The sequence below is a fragment of the Anguilla anguilla genome, chromosome 9 (assembly GCF_013347855.1).
Source record: "Anguilla anguilla isolate fAngAng1 chromosome 9, fAngAng1.pri, whole genome shotgun sequence".
NCBI lineage: Eukaryota > Metazoa > Chordata > Actinopteri > Anguilliformes > Anguillidae > Anguilla > Anguilla anguilla.
In genome coordinates, this window is record NC_049209.1 from 50,425,852 (window position 1) to 50,450,475 (window position 24,624).

The 24,624-nt window shown below is 49.9% G+C and overlaps 1 protein-coding gene across 1 annotated transcript in view; it reads left to right on the forward strand.

The window, feature by feature from the left end:
- Positions 1-24,624, forward strand: part of dnah10 (dynein axonemal heavy chain 10) — a 43,363-nt gene that overhangs the window by 13,020 nt on the left and 5,719 nt on the right. The window contains exons 23-71 of the mRNA XM_035432449.1: positions 247-349; positions 636-814; positions 1,134-1,345; positions 1,575-1,731; positions 2,130-2,363; positions 2,532-2,654; positions 3,054-3,287; positions 3,635-3,858; positions 4,223-4,492; positions 4,801-4,984; positions 5,170-5,304; positions 5,616-5,768; positions 6,098-6,286; positions 6,835-6,981; positions 7,125-7,316; positions 7,478-7,596; positions 7,709-7,867; positions 8,320-8,455; positions 8,570-8,692; positions 8,847-8,978; positions 9,206-9,422; positions 9,782-9,901; positions 9,989-10,134; positions 10,633-10,785; positions 11,158-11,418; positions 11,987-12,159; positions 12,249-12,342; positions 12,596-12,763; positions 13,169-13,357; positions 14,252-14,423; positions 14,887-15,090; positions 15,790-15,870; positions 16,189-16,386; positions 17,004-17,165; positions 17,398-17,572; positions 17,861-18,042; positions 18,221-18,357; positions 18,497-18,714; positions 18,973-19,194; positions 19,267-19,414; positions 19,817-20,096; positions 20,273-20,502; positions 20,617-20,890; positions 20,993-21,097; positions 21,182-21,336; positions 21,439-21,593; positions 22,124-22,307; positions 22,586-22,786; positions 23,209-23,418. Of these exons, the coding sequence (XP_035288340.1) occupies positions 247-349; positions 636-814; positions 1,134-1,345; positions 1,575-1,731; positions 2,130-2,363; positions 2,532-2,654; positions 3,054-3,287; positions 3,635-3,858; positions 4,223-4,492; positions 4,801-4,984; positions 5,170-5,304; positions 5,616-5,768; positions 6,098-6,286; positions 6,835-6,981; positions 7,125-7,316; positions 7,478-7,596; positions 7,709-7,867; positions 8,320-8,455; positions 8,570-8,692; positions 8,847-8,978; positions 9,206-9,422; positions 9,782-9,901; positions 9,989-10,134; positions 10,633-10,785; positions 11,158-11,418; positions 11,987-12,159; positions 12,249-12,342; positions 12,596-12,763; positions 13,169-13,357; positions 14,252-14,423; positions 14,887-15,090; positions 15,790-15,870; positions 16,189-16,386; positions 17,004-17,165; positions 17,398-17,572; positions 17,861-18,042; positions 18,221-18,357; positions 18,497-18,714; positions 18,973-19,194; positions 19,267-19,414; positions 19,817-20,096; positions 20,273-20,502; positions 20,617-20,890; positions 20,993-21,097; positions 21,182-21,336; positions 21,439-21,593; positions 22,124-22,307; positions 22,586-22,786; positions 23,209-23,418 (8,619 nt within the window). The remainder of the gene's footprint in view (positions 1-246; positions 350-635; positions 815-1,133; positions 1,346-1,574; positions 1,732-2,129; positions 2,364-2,531; positions 2,655-3,053; positions 3,288-3,634; positions 3,859-4,222; positions 4,493-4,800; positions 4,985-5,169; positions 5,305-5,615; positions 5,769-6,097; positions 6,287-6,834; positions 6,982-7,124; positions 7,317-7,477; positions 7,597-7,708; positions 7,868-8,319; positions 8,456-8,569; positions 8,693-8,846; positions 8,979-9,205; positions 9,423-9,781; positions 9,902-9,988; positions 10,135-10,632; positions 10,786-11,157; positions 11,419-11,986; positions 12,160-12,248; positions 12,343-12,595; positions 12,764-13,168; positions 13,358-14,251; positions 14,424-14,886; positions 15,091-15,789; positions 15,871-16,188; positions 16,387-17,003; positions 17,166-17,397; positions 17,573-17,860; positions 18,043-18,220; positions 18,358-18,496; positions 18,715-18,972; positions 19,195-19,266; positions 19,415-19,816; positions 20,097-20,272; positions 20,503-20,616; positions 20,891-20,992; positions 21,098-21,181; positions 21,337-21,438; positions 21,594-22,123; positions 22,308-22,585; positions 22,787-23,208; positions 23,419-24,624) is intronic.

Here is a 24,624-nt window from a genome sequence, read left to right on the forward strand (position 1 = left end):
CAATGAATCAATAGACATGTGCTGCCCAGCCAGCCTCTGTAAATCTGCTCTTGAACATCACGCACAGTCAGTAGCCATTCAGCTGCCATACAGGTGTGGTTGTCTGCACGTTCTAGTATTTGGCCTATTGGGATCCATTTCAGCAAGGATTCACCTCAGTGTGGCTGGCAGGCTTTGACTCCTTTGAGTCCTTTGACTCCTTTGACTCACGCCCATGACATTTGACACTTTTCTCCTGTCTTCCAGATCACCAAGAGTCAGATCAACGAGTACAAGCAGGAGGCGTTTACGTTCGCAGAGAAGTTCAACCTCTCTGGCCCGGGGGCGGTGGGGGACGACCTGGAGAAGGGTGAGACTCTCTCTCACAGGCCACCGACTGCTCACTGTCACAGGCTGGCCTTAGAGAGTGGGCGTGACTGGGGCCTCCCCTCTCTCTCCCCCTCTCTGACTCTCTCTCTCTCAACTGTCCCTCACTCTCATTCCATCTCTCTCTCTCTTCCTCTCTCTCGCTGTCTCCCTCTCTTTCTGTCTCCCTGGAGGCCGGACTCTTTTCTTGTGAGGATTTTTACCCCCTACTCTGAACCCTGAATTTCTCTCTCTCTCTCACTCTCTCTCTCTCTCTCTCCCCCTCTCAGGGATGAGCCTGATGGCGACGTTCGAGGCGGAGCTGGCGCGGATCGAGTCGGGCCGGCAGGAGCTGGCTAACGCAGAGAAGCTCTTTAACCTGCCCATCACCATGTACCCAGAGCTGGTGCGGGTCCAGCAGGACATGAGCGGCCTCAGGCAGATCTACGAGATCTACAAAGCGCAGAAGGTCAGCTGGGAGGGGCTATTTAACGTAACACACACCAAGCTAGCTAGCTAGAACTAGGTGGAAGAGGGTAAGTTAGGCTAACTTACATGCTCTTGTTAGCTAGCTTAAGGATACATTAGAAAGGATGCAATCTTTTCTGTTGCTTTTGCAATAAGCTGTTTTTATTTGAGAGCGGAGCTCACTTGAAGATGATATCAGGTGAACATCCAGAGCCCCCTGTAAGAGCTGAGCTCCTGATAGGATGATATGGGCAGAAATCTCAGTGTGTGTGCGTGTGTGCGCATGTGTGTGTGTGTGTCCGTGTGTGTGTGTGTCCCAGGTGGCTAAGACAGAGTGGTCGCAGACACTGTGGGCCAACCTGGACATCCAGGTCCTGCAGGAGGGCATCGAGGGCTTCATTAAGAGCCTGCGCAAGCTGCCCAAGGACGTGCGCTGCCTGCCCGTGGCCTTCTTCCTGGAGGGCCGCATGAAGGAGTTCAAGGACTCGCTCCCCCTGCTGGTGGACCTGAAGGACGAGGCCCTCAGAGAAAGGTCAGGGGTCGCAGGTTAAAGGTCAGGGGTCACACGTTGAAACCCTTTTCACCAGTCAGATCTGGTTCCGTAAGTGCCATACAACAGATAAACACGTTTCTGTCAAATGACCCAAAACTCTTGGCATGCTGTTTTATTCAACTCTCTCAGAATAACCTTCTTAATGTGTGGGTGTGCATGTGCTTGTGTGTGTGTGTGTGTGTGTGTGTATCCGTGTGTGTGTGTTCAGACACTGGAAGGAGCTGATGGAGAGGACAGGCACCAGCTTTGAGATGAACCTGGAGACGTTCACTCTGGAGAACATGTTCGCCATGGAGCTGCACAAGTACGGCAGCGTCATCGGCGACATCGTCACCTCCGCCGTCAAGGAGCTCAGCATCGAGAAGGTTGGGATGCTGGGCCTGTTCTTACAGCTGTACTCAGCAAGAATTAATATTTATTGGGAATGGTGGCATGGAATAAAATTAACTTTTTCATTCACTGGCCAAAGTTGCTTGTGGAATCTGAAAATCACCAGGTATTTTCAACATTTTACCAGCCACATTACCTTTTACAATATAACACAGCCTGGTTGCTTATGTGCCAAAGTGACTGTTGGAAAAGAAAATGGTTCTTTGCTTTCTATAAATTCTGTTCCTGCCGCATCCAAAACAACTTTAAATAACGGATTTGAGTCAGTGGAGTGCTCTAAATGTTCCACAGTCCGGCTGTTTTTGAAACAGCGTTCCGTAGCCTATGCCCGTGTGTAACCGGCGCGTGTCTCTGCGCATTGTCATCGGCGCAGGGGGTGAAGGAGGTGGTGGAGACCTGGGAGAGCATGCGCTTCAGCGTGCAGCGCTACTTCAAGGGCACGCAGGAGCGCGGCTGCATCCTGGGCGCCGTGGACGAGATCCTGCAGAGCCTGGACGACAACGCCATGAACCTGCAGAGCATGGCGGGCAGCCGCTTCGTCGGGCCCTTCCTCTCCACCGTGCAGCAGTGGGAGAAGAGCCTGTCGCTCATCAGCGAGGTCATCGAGGTGTGTGCTCCCCCCCCATTCCCTCCCCCCCCCCCCCCTTGGGGTCAGAGGTCACGCCGGGGCCTGTCTCACTGGGTCCTCAGCGTTCGTAAACTGGCCAGTCCCAAAAAAGTTTTTGTTTCTGGAAAAAAATAAACTGTGAATCTCACCTGTGCGCCTGTCCCCCAGGTGTGGATGCTGGTGCAGCGGAAGTGGATGTACCTGGAGAGCATCTTCATCGGAGGAGACATCCGCTCCCAGCTCCCCGAGGAAGCCCAGAAGTTTGACAACATCGACAAAATGTTCAAGAAGGTTCTGCAAACTACCTCTTTTCCATACAACGCATATAACGTGATATTTAACATCCGTCAGGGATTAACAACAGTTAGAGATTTCATTGAGCTGCTAATTCATAGAGTCTGTTGTGCTAAATTAGGGTTGTAATGAAAACCTGCTGTATGGTAGATCTCCAGGCACAGGGCTGGGAATGTGAATGAGAATGTGATGTGAATGGGAATGTGGATTGGAATGAGAATGTGGATGGGAATGGGAATGTGGATTGGAATGAGAGTGTGATGTGAATGGGAATGTGGATTGGAATGAGAATGTGGATGGGAATGGGAATGTGGATGGGAATGGGAATGTGGGTGGGAATGGGAATTGACTATGTGAATGTGATTGTGTCCGTGTGCGTTTTGCGCCGGCGCTCAGATCATGATGGACACGGTGAAGGACCCGGTGATTAAGAAGTGCTGCCTGGTGCCCAACCGGCTGACGGACCTGCAGGGCCTGAGCGACGGGCTGGAGCGCTGCCAGAAGAGCCTGAACGACTACCTGGACTCCAAGCGCAACGCCTTCCCCCGCTTCTTCTTCATCTCCGACGACGAGCTGCTCAGCATTCTGGGAAGCAGCGACCCCTCCTGCGTCCAGGAGCACATGATCAAGGTGGGCGCGCGTGTGTCGCCACGGCAACGTCCTCACCTGGAGTCCTCCTGTGGGCCAGTGAATGGTCTTTAACATAAAAATAGTTTAGTTTTTTCATTTTATTTTCTAATCTAGACCCATATTCATAAGGCACATCATGAAGCACCTTTTATACTGTTTTTCTTGAGATTAAGAAAAAGCACTATATAATACAATCCATTATTGCTGATCTCACGTGGTACAGTGACAGATAAGAAGTTAGAAGTTAGTTTATAAGCAGTGCTTTCTCTCTAAGTTACAGTTTATAAGCAGCAGTTTCTCTCTCTCTCTCTCTGTCTCTCTTTCTCTCTCGCTCTCTCCCGGCGCAGATGTACGATAACATCGCATCGCTGCAGTTTGAGGAGGGGCCTAACGGGGAGACCCTGGCCACGGCGCTGGTCTCCGCGGAGGGGGAGACCATGGTGCTGAGGGAGGCCGTCCACGCCGACGGCCGCGTGGAGGACTGGATGACCGGCGTCCTGCAGGAGATGAGACGCACCAACAGGCTCATCACCAAGGAGGCCATCTTCCACTACTGCGACAACACCAGCAGGTCTGCGTGTGTGCGTGTGTGCGTGTGTGTGTGTGTGTGTAAACATGTGTGTCTGGGTGTGTGCGTGTGTGTGCATGTCTGTGTGTGCGTGTCTGTGTATGTGTGTGTGTGTAAACGTGTGTGAGTGAGAGAGAGAGAGAGAGACAGAATGCGTGTGCTGTGTGTATCATAGTCATGAATCAGTAAGCGAAAGTTTATGTATGTATGTATTTATGTATATATGGACATCATGGTCATGCATTATTAAGTGACATTTTCTGTATCTGTGTCTATGTGTACCTTTGGGTGTGTGTGTGTGTGTGTGGTGTGAGAATGGTCATGGTTTTCATGGCCTTCTCATCATGGTCGTGTGTGTCTCTGGCAGAGTGGACTGGATGCTGCTGTACCAGGGCATGGTGGTGCTGGCCAGCAGCCAGGTGTGGTGGACCTGGGAGGTGGAGGACGTCTTCAACAAGCTGAAGAAGGGCGACAAGCAGGCGCTCAAGAACTACGCCAAGAGGATGCACCTGCAGATCGACGAGCTGGTCACCCGCATCACGCAGCCCCTGAAGAAGAACGACCGGCGCAAGATCAACACCGTCCTCATCATCGACGTCCACGCCCGGGACATCGTGGACATCTTCGTCAGGGACAGGTAGGGGCTGCTGGGATTGAACTGACCATGCCCTGCCTCCATCCCTCTCTGATACACCATGAGCTCGACCAACAACATTATACTGCAATATAATTACAGAAAAGTGCCTTTTGAACTTTGAACTACAGTTAAAACTTGTGAGATCATAGCCTTCTTTGAGGGCTTTATCATGGCCAAGTAGGTACACACGCACGCACACACACACACACACACACACACATATACTCTGTGAAAGACCAGCGTTTGTGAGAAGCACTCGTTTACTCTGTGAAAGCTCAGCACCTCACCCCTCTCCCCGCCGCCCACAGCATCATGGACGCCCGCGAGTTTGAGTGGGAGAGCCAGCTGCGCTTCTACTGGGTGAGGGAGAACGACGACCTGTTCGTGCGCCAGTGCAGCGCCTCCTTCTACTACGGCTACGAGTACATGGGGCTGAACGGCCGCCTGGTCATCACGCCGCTCACTGACCGCATCTACCTCACGCTCACGCAGGTACGGGGGCGACAAACGACAGGAATGACATTCACCTTCAGTTAAGAGGACAGACATAAATCTGTTCCCACATGGTCTAATGGCTGCTTTATGTGTGTGTGTGTGTATGTGTGCGTGTGTGTGTATGTATGTGTATGTGTGTGTGTGTGCGTTTGTATGTGTGTTTTTATGTGTCTGTGACCCAGGCCCTGTCCATGTACCTGGGTGGAGCCCCTGCTGGGCCGGCTGGTACAGGTAAAACAGAGTCCACTAAAGACCTGGCCAAGGCCCTGGGGCTGCTGTGTGTGGTCACCAACTGCGGGGAGGGCATGGACTACATGGTGAGTGAGCCCACCTCTCTCTGGCCTTATCTATTACAATATCCATAGATCTGTGCTCAATCAGTGTCTCTTCTTAAATTAAATACTTTTATTTAGATTTTATCTTCATATTTTTTTTCTTTTCACGAACACAAAAGTTTGAATGTTTGGTGAGCTAACTAGTCAACACTGGGCTTGTCTGTGAATTTTTGGAGTGACACTATAGCATTTATTTTAAAGTCAAGTTAAGACCAATGGTGCCTGAATCTAGGGCATAAAGATCTTATGTTAGATCTAAGAATATTACTAATGAGCTGGCACTTCCTGTCCAGGCCATGGGGAAGATCTTCTCAGGGCTGGCGCAGTGTGGGGCCTGGGGCTGCTTCGACGAGTTCAACCGCATCGATGCCTCTGTGCTGTCCGTCATCTCCTCCCAGATCCAGACCATCCGCAACGCGCTCATCCTGCACCTCAAGACCTTCCAGGTGAGTGGTCGCCGCAAAAGAACCTTAAACCGTACAAAATGGAAATTTAGAAACAGACTGTTTACTGTTTATGTTCTGAGTTTTAACGTTGGCTTAACACAGGTGAGTGAAGCTTGAATGGATGGCTGTAGGACAAGGCCATACAAAAACTGTTCCTCAAAAACTAATGTGCTGTGTGATGCAAAAATAGAATAGAATAGAATAGAGTAGAATAATTTTATTTTTCGCATGGGGAACTTTCCCATGTTAAAGAGCTGTACAGGCTGGTTGAGACTTGAAGGCAGGGTGCCGTTGTGTGCGGCTGGTTTGAGCGCGCTCTGTGGGTTCAGTTCGAGGGGCAGGAGATCTCCATGGACGACCGCATGGGCATCTTCATCACCATGAACCCGGGGTACGCCGGGCGCACGGAGCTGCCCGAGTCGGTCAAGGCCCTGTTCCGGCCCGTGGTGGTGATCGTGCCCGACCTGCAGCAGATCTGTGAGATCATGCTGTTCTCCGAGGGCTTCCTCATGGCCAAGGTGAGGAGAGCCCACACACATACACACTAATACACACAAACACTCATAGACACACACACACACACACACTCACACACATACACTTCCTCATAAAGCCCCTCACACGCACACACACACAGTACGCTGATGTGCTCCTCTCTCCTGTCCGCTCAGATTCTGGCTAAGAAGATGACAGTGCTGTACAAGCTGGCTCATATACACACACACTCTCACACTCACACACACTCACACACACACACAGTACACATACAGTACACTGATGTGCTCCTCTCTCCTGCCTGCTCAGATTCTGGCTAAGAAGATGACGGTGCTGTACAAGCTGGCTCATATACATACACACTCACACACACTCACACACACACACATACACACACACAAACACACTCCTTATAAAGCCCCTCACACGTACACACACTCTCCAGCGTAGATGCTGATGTACAAGCTGGCTCGTATACACACACACTCTCACACTCACACACACACACACTCACACACACACACAGTACACATACAGTACACTGATGTGCTCCTCTCTCCTGCCCGCTCAGATTCTGGCTAAGAAGATGACGGTGCTGTACAAGCTGGCTCGGGAGCAGCTGTCCAAGCAGTCGCACTACGACTTCGGCCTGCGGGCGCTCAAGTCCGTGCTGGTGATGGCCGGGGAGCTGAAGAGGGGCTCGCCCGACCTCAACGAGGTAACCGTAACCGCGACAACGCACCCAAAGTTGTGACGTTGCACACTATATATGGAGATATATCGGGATGTCATCGTATAGGTCCGTAAGGTTATGAAGCACCGCAAGGTTACGCTGCGTTTGATTGGTCGTGTCCCCGGCAGGACATGGTGCTGATGCGCGCCCTGCGGGACATGAACCTGCCCAAGTTCGTGTTCGAGGACGTGCCGCTCTTCCTGGGCCTGATCTCGGACCTGTTCCCGGGGCTGGATTGCCCCCGCGTGCGCTACCCCAGCTTCAACGACGCCGTGGAGCAGACCCTGCAGGACAACCACTACGTCATGCTGGAGGACCAGGTGCTCCGAGCTAGGCTAGGCCTCAGTGGCCTTTAAACAGGACACAGCTGCATTCATTGACTCGCCAGTTCATAACCCTGGCGCTTCAGTTATTGGGGATTTATCCTGTATTGATTTCGTAGTTTATCGATCTATGTTAATTCCCGCTTTTATAATCTCAGGTGGACAAGGTGGTGCAGATGTATGAGACGATGATGACCAGGCACACTACCATGGTGGTGGGACCCACCGGAGGAGGAAAGTCCGTGGTCATCAACACCCTGTGTCAGTCCCAGACCAGGTCAGTGCAGTTAGCACCTCAAATTAGCATTATCATCATTACTGTTAGCTGTTTACCAGTGTTACTCACTCATGTGATCACCTGACCTGCTGACCGTGAGTTTTCCACACAGGTTGGGTCTGGTGACGAAACTGTACTGTCTGAACCCCAAAGCCATGAGTGTGATCGAGCTCTATGGTATTCTGGACCCGGTCACCCGGGACTGGACCGACGGCATCCTGTCCAACATCTTCCGGGACATCAACAAGCCCACTGACAAAAAAGAAAGGAGGTAAAAAGAGCTGACTGGGTTCAGGGTGCATTTTAACTGTCAGAATTTAAAAAGCTGTGAATCCACGGGCCTATTAGGCCTGCTGTGGAGAAATCTGATAAAATAACTGGGGAAACTGAGCTCAACGATCAAATCGGCTAGATCCAGAATCTAGCTCCAGTTAGGTTTCCCTGACATATCATTTTTGACATGCATCCAAAAATTTAGTAGACTGACTTTATATTTTATTTCCCCTCAACATGAAGTTTATTTTCCTAGAAGGGTGTGTGCAGTTTTGCCTCGTTATTTTCACTTTTTTGAAGTTTAAGAATGTCAAATTCAACATTCCCTGTCTGGAAAACTTTATAGAATTGGTCTTAGTGAGTTTGATGGCCAGTATTTTCATCAGTTTAACCACATGACATCTACAGTGTCTCTGATGTGTTCTGAGAGTGCCGTTCGATGTCTCACAGGTACATCATGTTCGACGGGGATGTGGACGCCCTGTGGGTGGAGAACATGAACTCTGTGATGGACGACAACAAGCTGCTGACCCTGGCCAACGGAGAGAGAATCCGCCTGCAGGGCCACTGTGCCCTGCTGTTTGAGGTACAGACACACCTGCACAAAATTCCCAATGAGGAGTGGGAGACAGGTACAGTAGTACTGTTTAGATTGCGATTGCGAGTTTTGCAGATTTCACGAATAAAGATTCTGCTTCAGGTCGGAGACCTGCAGTACGCCTCCCCCGCCACAGTGTCCCGCTGTGGAATGGTGTTTGTGGACCCAAAAAACCTGCGCTATGCCCCCTACTGGCAGAAGTGGGTGAGCGCAAGGAGCTCAAAGGTAAGCGAGCCTATCCCTCGGAGTGGATTTCATAAAATGGTGAGGTGAGGCATTATCCTGTCATAAGTTGTCATTTTGTTCTGTTGATTAGGTCACACACTTAATCCATTCATGTTTGTGTATGAATGGATGTTCTCTCATCTTCCAATGACAGGAGCAACCAGAGCTGAACAAGCTGTTTGAGAAGTACGTCCCCAAATGCATTGACATGATCGTGGAAGGGATCGTGGACGGCAAGCAGGAGGAGAAATTGAAGACCATTGTTCCCCAGACTGACTTAAACATGGTGAGCAGTACTGCAAGTAGCACTACAAACACACAGGGTTGCAATGATATGCCATAGTCTGGTGTTCAGATATCATTACGATGGGCTATATATATACATATATTTTTTAAATCTTTGTAACATTTTTTTACACGACTGTGTTGTTGGTTATGTATGTAATTAGTCTTTCTGTTGCAGGTTGTGTGTGGTTAGTCGTAGTATCGCTGGTTGTGTGTGGTTGTCCGCAGGTGTTTCAGCTGTCCATGATGCTGGAGGCTCTGCTGGTTGAGGACGAGCTGGAGGCCTCAGTGCTGGAGTGCTTCTTCCTGGAGGCCCTCTGCTGCTCCCTAGGGGGCGCCCTGGTCGACGCCGGGAAGGTCAAGTTTGACGGGTTCCTCAAGAAGCTCTCCGGCATGACCACATCGCATGACGAGAGTGCCCTGGCCAACCCTGGGGAGATACCGGGTGAGCCGCGCCCTGCTATCGAACAGACCGGCGCATTTGTGCTTCTGCTAGAATGTGTTTGGAAAGCTTCTGTACGAATCGCCTTTCTCATAACACAATGCTACTTCAGTAATACAGTAAAGCCTCTGGGGTCAGAAGCGACTGGTCAATTGAAAGGACATGAAAGCGGAAATTTGGACTTTACTTCTTATCAATAGCAATCTTTATTTATTTATAGAAAACAGAAATACTACGGTTAAGTAGAGCTCTTGTGTTGTAAAAGCTAGAAGACTACTGCAAGATTACAGCAGGTTTTTTTGTTGTTTTAGAACTCTATACCTCTGAACGCGTTATTAAATGTATTGTGTGTACCTGTGCAGGTACCATGCCGACTCTGTACGATTTTCATTTTGACGGCGAGCAGAGGAAATGGGTGCCCTGGAGCTCGCTGGTCCCCACATACGTCCACGACGTCGACGTCCAGTTCATTGATATCCTTGGTAAGAAGATCGGTGAGCTCTGGACCATTACACACCGTGCTAACGTGCTAACCTGTCGTGCTAACGTGCTAACTCCGCCCGCCGCAGTGCCCACCGTGGACACCACGCGCGCCAGCTGGCTGCTGGAGCAGATGGTGAAGATCAAGCGGCCCGTTGTGCTAGTGGGGGAGTCGGGCACCTCCAAAACGGCCACGACGCAGAACTTCCTGAAGAACCTCAACATGGACACCACCGTGAGCCTCCTGCCGTCAGGGCTGTTGAATTAGCGAGGCAGCTGCAGATGTTGATTTGCACATAAAAACAACTACTCTAGGAATGGATTATATAAAACAAGTTTCATGTCACACAGACAAAGTCACTGTTACTGAAAGACATACCTTTAACTGAAACTGATATTTCCTTTGGCAATTCCTTTCAATCACAAAATCACACAGTTAACCTAATTTCTAATATTTTGTGAAAATTAGCTTGGGTAAATTTCATTTTCAGTGAGATTTGAAGCAGTTGAGGAACAATGATTATATGGTTCCAAACTTGTTTATCAAGGTCTCAGCAGTGGGATGGTATGAGTAATAGTTATCTCACAAATCTGACCTCTTTATTGTGGCTTTTCGCACCACCTCCACAAGGAAACAACATCTTGTGCCTGCCTTTGTGTGCATTGTGAGTCATCTCTGAATCATCGTTTGGACGTGATTGTGATTATTCAATTAATCAACTACCGCTTTCAGATGATGCTGACCATCAACTTCTCGTCGCGCACCACATCCATGGACCTGCAGAGGAACCTGGAGGCCAACGTGGAGAAGAGGACCAAGGAGACCTACGGCCCTCCCATGGGCAAGAGGCTACTGGTCTTCATGGACGACCTCAACATGCCACGGGTGAGACCGGGGGAAGCACATTCACAGTGTCTCAGATTAGCAGTACTGATCTAGGGTTGGGCTTCTCCTGTCCACGTCCCAAACGCATCCATTATGAGCTAATAGGCCAAACTAATCCCAGATCAGCATTTCCTACTCTCTATGGGGATGGATCCAGGTCTTCTTTCTTTCAAATCCTCCTACCCTACTACTCCCTAATCCTTCTCTTCAGGGATTTCCAGGGTCCTTTGAAATCCTTTGGAATCCCTGGAACCCTGTGTGTGTGTGTGTGTGTGTGTGTGTGTGAGTGTGTATATATGTGTGTGTAGGTGCGTGTATGTGTGTGTGTGTGTTGACCTGCCCTCACACACTCGTGCGTACCCCACCCCACAGGTGGACGAGTATGGCACGCAGCAGCCCATCGCCCTGCTGAAGCTGCTGCTGGACCGGGGGGGCATGTACGATCGGGGGAAGGAGCTCAACTGCAAGATCCTGAAGGACCTGGGCTTCATCGCCGCCATGGGCAAGGCCGGGGGGGGGCGCAACGAGGTGGACCCCCGCTTCATCTCCCTCTTCAGCGTCTTCTACATCCCCTTCCCCGAGGAGGAGGCGCTCCACCACATCTACTCCTCCATTCTCAACGGCCACTGCATGGTGATTGGTTGATTGGATTAATATGTTTACTTGCTGATTGGTTAAGATCATTAGACCTTTCAGGTGTGAGATCACAAATATGTGATTAGAATGTTCTCAATTGAACATTCTAATGCTGATGTCACAATCACTACTGGTAATTGAAAGCAATGGGGTTCTAGAACACTAGTCTTAGAATTTGAAAATAAAAAAACATTCCAAAAAGCCTATTGTTGAAAGGCTTAAGATACAACATAATTACATGTTTCCCCAAAGACAATTTTATAGTGATTATTTATACTGCAGTCCCCCTTGTGACAGGCAGGCTGCAATGGCAGGTATGCTTGACACTATGACACTTATATTAATTTTCTGAACAAACATGAAGTAAATATATTACAAAGACCTGGAAAGAGAACATTAAGCGCTAAATTATAGCCTGTAAATATTGCTGTTTTTTGTGTGCTTTGCTCTTTAGCCAGTGGCAAGGTACATACAAGGTTATGACGCCCAACCAGAACTTTGCCGCGCTCCAAAATGACCTGAAGTTAATCACAAGAGCAACCGCATTTTTTTGTTTCCTCTGTAGGCCTTTGACGAATGCATACAAAACATCTGCAACAAGCTGACCTTCTGCACCCTGGAGCTGTACAAGAACATAATTAAAGACCTGCCTCCGACCCCATCCAAGTTCCACTACATCTTCAACCTCAGAGACCTCTCCAGGGTCTACAATGGCCTGGTCATGACCAACACCGAAGAGTGAGGCCTTTCGCCGTAATGACACACACGACCGTAATGACGCACACGGTAGCCATTTTGTTTCTTTATGCTCGTTTCTCTGCCGGCAGGTACCCAGAAGTCAAGCGGTTTGTGCGGGTCTGGAGGAACGAGTGCCTGCGAGTGTTCCACGACCGGCTCATCAACGAAACCGACAAAACGCTCGTATGTGTTTCAGCTTAGAGGAACCCACTGGCAATATCTGTGTGTGTGTCTCCACGTGTGTGTGTGTGTGTGTCTCTACGTGTGTGTGTGTTTGTGTGTGTGGCAGTTTATATTTCGCTTAATGCTATGGGTAGATCTATGCGTGTTTTGTTCTGTAGTCTCATTACTCATTCCTAACTGAGGCAGTACGCCATTTTGAGGCCTACGTCACTGGACTCCACCCTCATCTCTCTGCTTGGGGTCTCCCTGACAGGTCCAGGATCACATTAAGAACCTGATCCAGGAGCACTTCCCGGAGGACCTGGAGTATGTCATGAGGGACCCTGTCCTGTACGGGGACTACAGGAACGCCCTGGTGGAGTCAGAGCCGCGCGTCTACGAGGACATCCAGGACTACGAGGCCTCTCACGCTTTGTTCCAGGTGCTCTAAAGACTCTGATGTGGAAAAACCACACATTGATAATAATCATAATAATGCTTTTTTTACACCACTTTTCATGATTTCAAAGTTCTTCACCTCAACTGCTGCCACCGCTAGCATGTAGCATCTATCTGAGTGATGCACAGGATCCATTTTGTGTCCAGAACACATGCCATACATCAGCAGAGGTGGAGAGGGAGGGAACATTATACCAGTTAAACCTGGGAATGGTTAAGGTGGCCAGATTGAAACAAAAACTGGGTATTTTGACCCTGGGAATGAGAATACAGACCTATATTAATAATGTTAGCAAAAAAGTCTAATAAATGGAAAGAAACCAGTGTTTAATTTGTTGACCACCCATCCCCCGCTTAACATACACACACACATGTTTCTGGCCTGCAGGAGATCCTGGAAGAGTACAACGAGTCGAAGACGCAGATGAAGCTGGTTCTGTTCGACGACGCCCTGGAGCACCTGACCCGCGTCCACCGCATCATCCGCATGAACCGCGGCCACGCCCTGCTGGTGGGGGTGGGCGGGTCCGGCAAGCAGTCCCTCACCAAGCTGGCGGCCTTCGCCGCAGACTGTGAGGTGAGCGGGATCATACAGTACCTAGTCCAACTCAGTGAGATAAATTATCTATACAATTCAACAAGATACAGTACCTAGTCCAACTCAATGAGATAAATTATCTAGTACAACTCAATGAGATACAGTACCTAGTCCAACTCAATGAGATAAATTATCTAGTACAACTCAATGAGATACAGTACCTAGTCCAACTCAATGAGATACATTATCTAGTACAACTCAATGAGATACAGTACCTAGTCCAACTCAATGAGATAAATTATCTAGTACAACTCAATGAGATATGTTATCTAGTACAATTCAACAAGATACAGTACCTAGTCCAACTCAATGAGATACATTATCTAGTACAATTCAATGAGATACAGTACCTAGTCCAACTCAATGAGATAAGTTATCTACTACAACTCAATGAGATATGTTATCTAGTACAATTCAACAAGATACAGTACCTAGTATAACTCAACAAGATACATTATCTAGTACAACTCAATGAGATAAATTATCTAGTACAACTCAACAAGATATGTTGTCTAGTACAACTCAACAAGATATGTTATCTAGTACAACTCAATGAGATAAATTATCTAGTACAACTCAATGAGATAAATTATCTAGTACAACTCAACAAGATATGTTGTCTAGTACAACTCAACAAGATATGTTATCTAGTACAACTCAATGAGATAAATTATCTAGTACAACTCACTGGGATACATTATCTAGTACAACTCAACAAGATACAGTATCTAGTACAACTCAGTGAGATACAGCAACTAGTTTCCGCTCAGTTTCTAGTTGTCCCTGCTCTTGCTCTTCGTCAAGGCTGAGATTTCAGTCTTGTGGCTGAGCTCGGTCGCACTGGCGTTAAGTGGTCGTGCTGGTTCCTGCTAGGTGTTTGAGATCACGCTCAGCCGAGGCTACAACGAGACCACCTTCCGCGAGGACCTGAAGGTGCTGTACCACAAGCTGGCCATCGAGAACAAGAAGACCGTGTTCCTCTTCACCGACGCTCACGTGGCCGAGGAGGGCTTCCTGGAGCTCATCAACAACATGCTGACCTCAGGTCATTATTACTTAACTGTGCTTACCGTGCCTCACGCACCTATGGGTGACTTAGGGTTTTTAATTGACCTGTTTGAATGGCAGGCAGTGTTCTGATGAAGGCCGATGTGTTTGAAATGTTAACTGTGTCCGCATGGTAGAATAAATACTTTTATTTGTTTTTTCTAGCAAAAACGAATCTTTTCTTCTCTCATCTTAATGTGTTCCTGTGGTCCAGCGCCATGCGCAAGTTTTTTGGTGTGCGTTTGTTTTCTCTGTTACTGTATGTTTTCTCATTAAGAAAATAAACACAGCAATAGAGTGTCGTTACAGGAAATTGTTCTTGCAAAAAGCCCTGTAGTTTAAAATAAAATCTTCCAATGTGACTGTACTCCCCTCCAGCTGTAACCATGTGTAATAGCTCATACATGGTGATTGGCTCTGGATAAGAAAGCCCGCTAAATTACAGTAATGTACTGTACTAGGCATGGTGCCGGCGCTGTTCGCGGACGATGAGAAGGAGTCGGTCCTGAACCAGCTCCGTGAGGAGGCCCTGAAGATGGGCTCGGGCCCGTCCAAGGAGAGCATCTGGCAGTACTTCGTCAACAAGAGCGCCAACAACCTGCACATCGTCCTGGGCATGTCCCCCGTAGGGGACACTCTGCGGACCCGCTGCAGGAACTTCCCAGGTAGGGCTTCTGTGTGTGTTTATGGGTCTGTCTGCTCTTACTGTCGCTTAAAATGCATGTCATTGTCTGGGATGATACAACTAATGCAGCCCCTAATATGCATAATCTGAATTCCTGGGAGTGGAATTGTGGGGAAGGTCCATTTTCAGAGGAATGAAGGAAACCCACTTTGACTTACCTAATGTGTGCTCCGTATAAAGTGTGTGTCTGCTCCACATTCCCTCCTTATTTGAAACAGAAAGAGAAAGCTGTTGCACGTGGTCTAATGGCTGCTTTGTGTGTGTGTGTGTGTGTACCTGTTTGGGTCTGTGTGTGTGTATGCACCTGTGTGTGTGTGTGTGTGTGTGTACCTGTGTGTGTGTGTGTGTGTGTGTGTGTGTGTGTGTGTATGTGCATGTGTGTACCTGTGTGTGTGTGTGTGTGTACCTGTGTGTGTGTGTGTGTGTGTGTACCTGTGTGTGTGTGTGTGTGTATGCACCTGTGTGTGTGTGCGTGTGTGTACCTGTGTGTGTGTGTGTGTGTGTGTGTGTGTGTGTGTATGTGTGTGTGTGTGTATGTGCGTGTGTGTACCTGTGTGTGTGTGTGTGTGTGTACGTGTGTGCGTGTGTGTGTGTGTGTGTGTGTGTACGTGTGTGCGTGTGTGTGTGTGTGTGTGTGTGTGTGTGTGTGCGTGTGTGTACCTGTGTGTGTGTGTTTCAGGGCTGGTGAATAACACTGGGATAGACTGGTTCCTGCCTTGGCCTCCTCAGGCCCTGCTGGCTGTGGCTCAGTCCTTCCTCGGTAAGGCTGCTTGTGCAGGATCACTGTGGCTCAAGTGGTTTTTGCTTCTTACAACATTATCTAGTTTTGAAATATATGTATATATGTGTATACATGCTTATATATACCATTTAAGTGATCAGACTCAGAACCATTACATCATCAGATGGATCAAGGACTTAAGTGCCCTTGGACTGACTGATCTGGACCTTCTCAGGATTCTGTTTTTTTCCCCCCTTAAACGTGTGATGTCAGCCTGATGGGTCTCCATCAATAATAGGCATGCAGGCTGTGATTAATGTGGAGCTCGGTAACTGACTCACGGCTGTGCTGCTCCAGGCGAGAGCTCCATGATCCCGGAGGAGCACCTGAAGGAGGTGATCAACAACGTGTGCATGGTGCACAGCTCGGTGGGCGAGTACAGCAAGCTCTTCCTGCAGAAGCTGCGCCGCAGCAACTACGTCACGCCCAAGAACTACCTGGACTTCATCAGCACCTACGCCGCCCTGCTGGAGGACAAGGACGCCTACATCCTGTGTGCGTGAGCTCGCTCTGTCAGGGGGAGTGGCTACGGAGCCGGGCTGTGGGTGTGGCCTGTTCGGCTGTCTGTGTCTTAGTAGCCGTGCAATAAAGACCCAGTCTTATCCTTAGTTGGTGGTGTATGGCCCGAACCGATAGACTCCATCTTGGTTATTCATACATCCTCACTCCCTTGCACTTCCCATTTAACTGTTTAACCTTGTAAGGTGTAAGATCACAAATATGTGATTAGAATGCTCTTACCTGAACATTCTAATGCTGATGCAACAATCACTGCTGGTAACTGAAACCTGTGGAGTTCTAGAACACTGACTGTTAAAAAAACATTCCGAAGAACCCTTACTCTTCAAACGGTTAAATCATTGGGTATTATGGTGTGGGTAATGTCTCTATGTCACTGTGGGGACCTGTGATGTTGTCGTGGCTGTAGATGGGCATAGGTGGCTACATCAGCGCTTTAGCATTGTTAATTGTACACTATCTCTGGCCCTGGAGTGTTTCTGGCCAGGTCTGTGTCACTGTTGCTCATAAGGATGTGGATAAGAGCGTGTGCTGAGGGTGTGTCATGCCTGGTTAAAGGCAGTGTTTTCCCCGCTGCTCTGTGACTCTCTCAGCTCAGTGTAAGCGTCTGGAGGGAGGCCTGGACAAGCTGAAGGAGGCCAGCGTGCAGCTGGAGGAGCTCAACGTCAAGCTGGCCGACCAGAAGGTGGTGCTGGCTGAGAAGTCCTCCGCCTGCGAGATCCTGCTGCAGGAGATCTGCACCAACACCGCAGTGGGTGAGTGAGTGTGTGTGTGTGTGTGTAAGAGAGAGTAAGTGTGCGTGTGTGTGTGTGTGTGTGTTTGGGATAGTATATTCAGTACATTTTTCAGTATATTTGACATTAATGATAGATTGTGACTACAAATTAAAGTGCTGAAGAAGGTTCTAGTAGAAGTGCTGGAGAAGGTTCTAGTAAACAAGCTGAAGAAGGTTTTAATGGCGAACGCCCCACCTCCCCATCCCCTCAGCGGAGGAAAAGAAAACAATGGCGGAGGACAAGGCGAAGGAGATCGAGGAGCAGAACAAGGTGATCGCCGTGGAGAAGGCGGACGCCGAGAGCTCGCTGGCGGAGGCCCTGCCTGCCCTGGAGGCCGCCCGCATCGCCCTGCAGGACCTGGACAAGTCCGACGTCACGGAGATCAGGTGGGTCCCTCGAAAACACGCCCTGCACCCTCTGCTTATCCTACAGGTATTTGTGGTTTCCTCTCAATCAGTAGCCAATTAAGGGCTTGAGGACAAGATGTGTTCATTCTTTAGCCAATCGGCATCTTAAATTACTCACTGGTGAAAAGCTGAAAGTCAGCGGACGCTGCAGACCTCCAGGACTGGGTTCTGACACCCTGGCCTTATCTTCTCTGACACTGAATCGATGTATTGTGATGTAGTCGATCGTTGGCTTTGTCTCGCTGTGGACCCCACCCCACTCTCCAGGTCCTTCGCCAAGCCGCCCAAGCAGGTGCAGGCGGTGTGCGAGTGCATCCTGGTCATGCGCGGCTACAAGGAGATCAGCTGGAAGTCCGCCAAGGGCATGATGTCGGAGGCCAACTTCCTGCGCTCGCTCATGGAGATGGACTGCGACTCCATCAACCCCAGCCAGGTCAAGACCGTGCGAGGTGAGCCACTTCCATTGGGTTGCCTCACACTGTTGCTGTTGAGGAATCTTTTTCTAGGGTGTGGGGGTAACTCCTTTGGGAAGGCACTGATTTAGAGGAATCCTATGCTGTGGTGTGGGGGTACTTCATTGGGGAGCGCGCTGACCTCTCTCCCTCCCTCTCTCTGTGTTTCCTCCAGGCTTCCTCAAGAGCCTGAACACCACGCTGGAGGAGATGCAGGGCATCAGCCGGGCGGGGGCCGGGATGCTCAAGTTCGTGGAGGCAGTGATGGGCTACTGCGACGTTGCCAAGGAGATCAAGCCAAAGAGAGAGCAGGTAACTACGGCGACGAGTTAAGAGTTCTCCTGCCTTTTGTGCCTTTTGTGGCACAAAAATGGCTGCCGTGCATCACACAGGCTTGGACCCCACAGTGGTGCAGTTTGGGAAATGTAGTCCGTGAATGCGTCTTTCCCAGGTGGCCCGGCTGGAGAGGAACTTCTTCCAGAGCAAGAGGGAGCTGGAGAGGATCCAGGACGAGCTGGAGGCCATTCAGAAGGAGCTGGGAGCGCTGGGGGATAAGTACGACGCCGCCATCTCAGAGAAGCAGCAGCTGCAGGAGGAGGCCGAGGTCATGGAGAGGAGACTCATCGCTGCCGACAAACTCATCTCCGGCCTGGGCTCTGAAAACGAGCGGTAAGCACACACACACACACACACACACATGCACAGGCAGGGACACACACTACCACACACACACACACACACACACACAAAGGTAACACAGGTAATAATCTGATTGGATATTTCACCTTCATACTGGGCATTCAAGTGATGCATCATGGTTAATAGCTGAGTGTCCCACCAGGTGACTGAGTTCCATGGCTGTAAAGTCTTACCTGCCTGCTAACGTGGTACACCTCCTCCCCCTCCTCCTCCTCCTCCTGCTCCCAGCTGGACGGAGGACCTGGAGGAGCTGAAGCAGCGTCGGGTGCGGTTGCTAGGAGACTGCCTGGTGTGCGCGGCCTTCCTGAGCTACGAGGGGGCGTTCAGCTGGGACTTCCGGAACGAGATGGTGTACGAGGTGTGGCAGCGGGACGTCCTGGAGCGGGGCATCCCCCTCAGCCAGCCCTTCCGCCTGGAGAACCTGCTGACCGACGAGGTGGAGATCAGCAGGTGAGTGTGCGCGTGTGTGTGTGTGTGTGTATATGTGTTCATGTGCGTGTGTTAACACGCGTGTGTTAATAGGTGGGGCTCAGAAGGCCTTCCTCCAGATGAGCTGTCTGTGCAGAACGGCATCCTGACCACGCGGGCCAGCCGCTTCCCCATGTGCATCGACCCCCAGCAGCAGGCCCTCAACTGGATCAAGAAGAAGGAGGAGAAGAACAACCTGAAGGTGCAGATTAGCAGCCCTGCCGTGACCTCATTCTGACATCACTGCCATTCACAGTACCATCTGAGGACTTTGCATGGGTCTCAACCAGATTCACTTTGTACAGGCTGTTTCAAGCTAATTAGATCCCCTTCAATCTTAACCCTTTATAAGATCACAAGTCTGTGATCAGAATGTTCATAACTTAACATTCTAATGCTGATGTCACAATCACTACTGGTAACTGAAGGCAACGGAGTTCTAGAACACTGACATTCTAAAAACACTCCAAAGGGTTAAGCAGTAATTGTGTCACCTATTTCTTCTTTTAAGGTTTCATAAACTACATGCTGTTATGGTTTTGTAAAGCAGATTTAACATTATAAATAAAGTCCTGACTTTGTGTCTTGTCCCTCTTTTGTGCAGATCTCCTCCTTCAACGACCCCGACTTCCTGAAGCAGCTGGAGATGGCCATCAAGTATGGCTTTCCCTTCCTGTTCCAGGACGTGGACGAGTACATCGACCCCGTCATCGATAACGTCCTGGAGAAGAACGTGAAGGGGGCGGAGGGCCGGCAGGTCATCATGCTGGGGGACAAGGAGGTGGACTACGACCCCAACTTCAAACTCTACCTCAACACCAAGCTGTCCAACCCCAAGTACTCGCCCTCTGTCTTCGGCAAGGCCATGGTCATCAATTACACCGGTGAGAGAGAGAGAGCCTCTGCAAGCTGTGGTGGCATTGAGAGGAATTAAGAGTGTCTGTTGTGTGTGTGTGTGTGTGTGTGTGTGCATGTGGGTGTGTGTGTGTATATATGTATTTCTGTGTATGTGTATCTGTATATATGTGTGTGTATGAGACTGTGCCCTGCTGTGTCTCAGTGACTCTGAAGGGTCTGGAGGATCAGCTGCTCAGCGTGATCGTGGGCTTTGAGCGGAAGGAGCTGGAGGAGCAGCGTGAGCGGCTGATCCAGGAGACCAGCGAGAACAAGAAGCTGCTGAAGGACCTGGAGGACTCCCTGCTGAGGGAGCTGGCCACCTCCACCGGCAACATGCTGGACAACGTGGAGCTGGTGCACACGCTGGAGGAGACCAAGTCCAAGGCCAGCGAGGTGAGCCGGATTAGTCACACACTACGCTCCGAAACCTCATAATGGAGTTGAGTTAAACTCCACCCAGTTCCGTCCCTGAGGCCTGACCCTCTCTCCTCCCGGATGAACGGGCAGGTGTTCGAGAAGCTGAAGTTGGCGGAGAACACCTCGGTGGACATCGACAAGCTGCGGGACGGCTACCGTCCGGCGGCCAAGCGCGGCGCCATCCTGTTCTTCGTGCTGGCGGAGATGGCACTGGTCAACGCCATGTACCAGTACTCGCTGGCGTCCTACCTGGAGGTGTTCGACCTGTCGCTGCGCAAGTCCCTGCCCGACTCGGTGCTGAGCAAGAGGCTGAAGAACATCATGGACACGCTCACCTACAACGTCTACAACTACGGCTGCACCGGTATTTTAACGCCGTACTCTTATGGTTTGTAATAGTAAGCAGTATTAATGAGTGATATTCAGGTATTAAGTGCAATGTGTGTCCCTGTGTTCTGCCCCTCAGGGCTGTTTGAGAGGCACAAGCTGCTCTTCTCCTTCAACATGACCATTAAGATGGAGCAGCCAGAGGGTCGGGCCCCCCAGGAGGAGCTGGAGTTTTTCCTGAAGGGTGAGCACCTGTGCCAGCCTCAAACAGGACTACACTACCCATGAACCACCACGGCTGTGTGTAATCTGGTGTGTGCGGCCGCAGGGAACCTGTCCCTGGAGAAGAGCGCGCGGAAGAAGCCGTTTGCCTGGCTGCCGGACCAGGGCTGGGAGGACATCATCCGGCTGGCCGAGCTCTTCCCCGACGAGTTCGGCACGCTGCCCGACGACATGGAGAAGAACCCGGACGAGTGGAAGAGCGTGAGTGGCTCCGCCCACCGCCAGCGGCCTATCACACGCTCTGTAACACTTCGCCTGTCTCACGCCGCACCCCCCCCCCCCCCCCTTCCTCCGCCCCCGCAGTGGTATGACCTGGACGGGCCCGAGCAGGTGCCCTTCCCCATGAAGTACAAGGACAACCTGACCAGCTTCCAGAAGCTTCTGCTGCTGCGCTGCTTCCGCCTGGACCGCGTGTACCGAGCCGTCACCGACTACGTGGACATCACCATCGGCGAGAAGTAAGCGGCCCGTCTCCCCCGGCAACGCAGGCCCAGAAACCCCTCCGATACGCACCGTTCACTGTCCGTCCCAGAAATTGTCCACAGCTGAATATTTAACCAGCTTCTCCGCTGTAAATAAAACCAAAAGTCTTTGTTGAGCAGATGTGACTTTGGTTAAATGGTAAATGGACTGCATTTATATAGGGCTTTTATCCAAAGCGCTTTACAATTGATGCCTCTCATTCGCCAGAGCAGTTAGGTGTCTTGCTCAAGGACACTTCAACATGCCCAGGGTGGGGTTTGAACCGGCAACTCTCCGACTGCTAGACAATCGGTCTTACCTCTTGAGCTATGTCGCCCCTAAGCTGCAATGAACTAATTCCTACGCTTTGGAAGAGCGTTGGAGTTTCTTTTGGTCCAGGTTTCATTTTGTGGTCATGGTGTGCATCTGCACGGTGTACTGGAGATGAACTGTACCACGGCGAAAGACAAAAGCCTCTTGTCCGTTTCCCCCCTCCCGCTTCACTCACGTCTCTCTCGAACCCCAGGTACGTACAGCCGCCGGTGATCAGCTTCGAGGCCATATTCGACCAGAGCACGCCCAGCTCCCCCATCGTGTTCATCCTGAGCCCCGGCTCGGACCCCGCAGGGGACCTGACGAAGCTCACCGAGAGGCTGGACTTCTGCAGCAGCCGCCTCAAGTTCCTGGCCATGGGGCAGGGGCAGGAGATGGTACTGCAGGGGCGGAGCGCTGTGTAGCGCTGTACTGAGTGAATGAATGAATGAATGAATGAATGAGTGAGTGAGTGAGTGAGTGAATGAATGAATGAGCAAATGAACAAAATCAAATTTTCCAAAAAGTTTATATATACACAATATATTGTAGTAATGTCTTTTTTTCTTTTGTAACTCGGAAATATTAACGGCTACAGTTCGACCTCAGTGGCTCAGACGTGTCATTATCACTGAAACTTACCCGTTGCCATGTGATGCTCGTGCCTGTCCTACAGGTGGCGCTGCAGCTGCTGGAGACGGCGGTGTCCAGGGGCCACTGGCTGATGCTGCAGAACTGCCACCTGCTGGTGAAGTGGCTGAAGGACCTGGAGAAAGCGCTGGAGAAGATCACCAAGCCCCACCCCGAGTTCCGCCTGTGGCTCACCACCGACCCCATCAAGGACTTCCCCATCGGCATCCTGCAGAAGTCCCTGAAGGTCAGACTGCAGTAGACTGCACAGCGCTAACGTACTTGTGCATGGGCTAACTGAGCAACGCTAATATAAGTGTGTGTACTGAGTAACGCTAACATAAGTGCGCGTGCTGAGTAACGCTAACATAAGTGAGCATGCTAACTGAGCAACGCTAATATAAGTGTGTGTACTGAGTAACGCTAACATAAGTGCGCGTGCTGAGTAACGCTAACATAAGTGCGCATCCTAACTGAGCAACGCTAATATAAATGTGTGTACCAAGTAACGCTAACATATTTGTGTTGCTAACTGAGTAATGCTAACATAAGTCCATGCAGTAGGGATGAGAGCTGTGTGGAGCTCTCCTGACCACTTTGCACTTCTGTCCCTCCTTGAACACATGCACACGCGCACACACACACACACACACACTCTCACACACGCAGGTGGTGACCGAGCCGCCCAACGGGCTGAAGCTGAACATGCGGGCCACGTACTTTAAGATCTCGCACCACAGCCTGACCGGCTGCCCGCACCCCGCCTTCCGCAGCCTGGTCTTCGTGCTGTCCTTCTTCCACGCCGTGGTGCAGGAGCGCCGCAAGTACGGCAAGATCGGCTGGAACGTGCCCTACGACTTCAACGAGTCCGACTTCCTGGTGAGGCCCCTCCCCCTGGTCCCGATTCTATCCCTACGACTTCAACGAGTCGGACTTCCTGCTGTGACCCCTCCGCCGGTCCCAATTATAACCCTAACTATTAAAAAAATAAGTCAACACAAGATCCATATTTAAGATTGCTCCATATACCAATCAATAAAAGCAACAAAGCGCTCCAAAGAATAAGGAAACAAAAAAGACCCTAAATTAGATTACAGGCATTTAGCAGACGCTCTTATCCAGAGCGACTTACACAACTTTTACATTGTATCCATTTATACAGCTGGATATATACTGAAGCAATTCTGGTTAAGTACCTTGCTCAAGGGTACAACGGCAGTGTCCTTACCCGGGAATCGAACCTGCGATCTTTTGGTTACAAACCCAGTTCCTTACCCACTGTGCCACACTTAGTGGAAGTTCCCTGAAGAAACCCTATTCCTAACTCTTATCCTAAATCCTAAAGCTAAAATAGTCTTTAAACCAATGATACACCTATTATTAACCTATTCTAAACCTAATACAAACCTATTGTAATAACAAACTCTAATATTACAAAACTTAAAATGAATTTCAATTCTGAGAATTCAAATTTATATAAAACATGAAGCTATTATAAACCTTATATACCACCAGTATAGGCTGTATGTCACACTAATGGTGGGGAATTTCACACAGAACAAAGCATTATGGGCTAAAAAATACATGGAATCATGGGACAAAATATCAAACTTTAATGCTTAATATCTCAAAAACGATTAAAGAACCATTTCTTTTTTGTTTGTTAAAAAGGTTGAATGATTCTCTTTTAAAATAAACTAATAAAATAAATCTGAAAAAAGTTGAATTAAAACACCACAAATTTGCGAAATTGGGGAAAATCAGGGTCCTCGGTAGGCCATCGACAAAAAATCAATTGGGGGGGGGCGTGCTTCTTGCATGAATGCTTGCAGAGATGTTTGCATGATTGCAAGAAGTAGCAAACCCCCTGGGGGTCTCTCACAGTAGAAGCTTGATGGCTTCCCGAAGGGTTCCAGTGTCTGGGGAATACTCGGCTGGAACAGGTAGGGTTTGAAGCCATCCGCTGTGAAGACCCCCACCCAGGGCCACCCGGGGGGTTAGCACCACTCTGGGCCCCTGGTAAAGCAGACCTGAAACCTTGCGGTGTTAACGAACGGTCTGCTTGGGCACAGAAGCCGGGAGTCC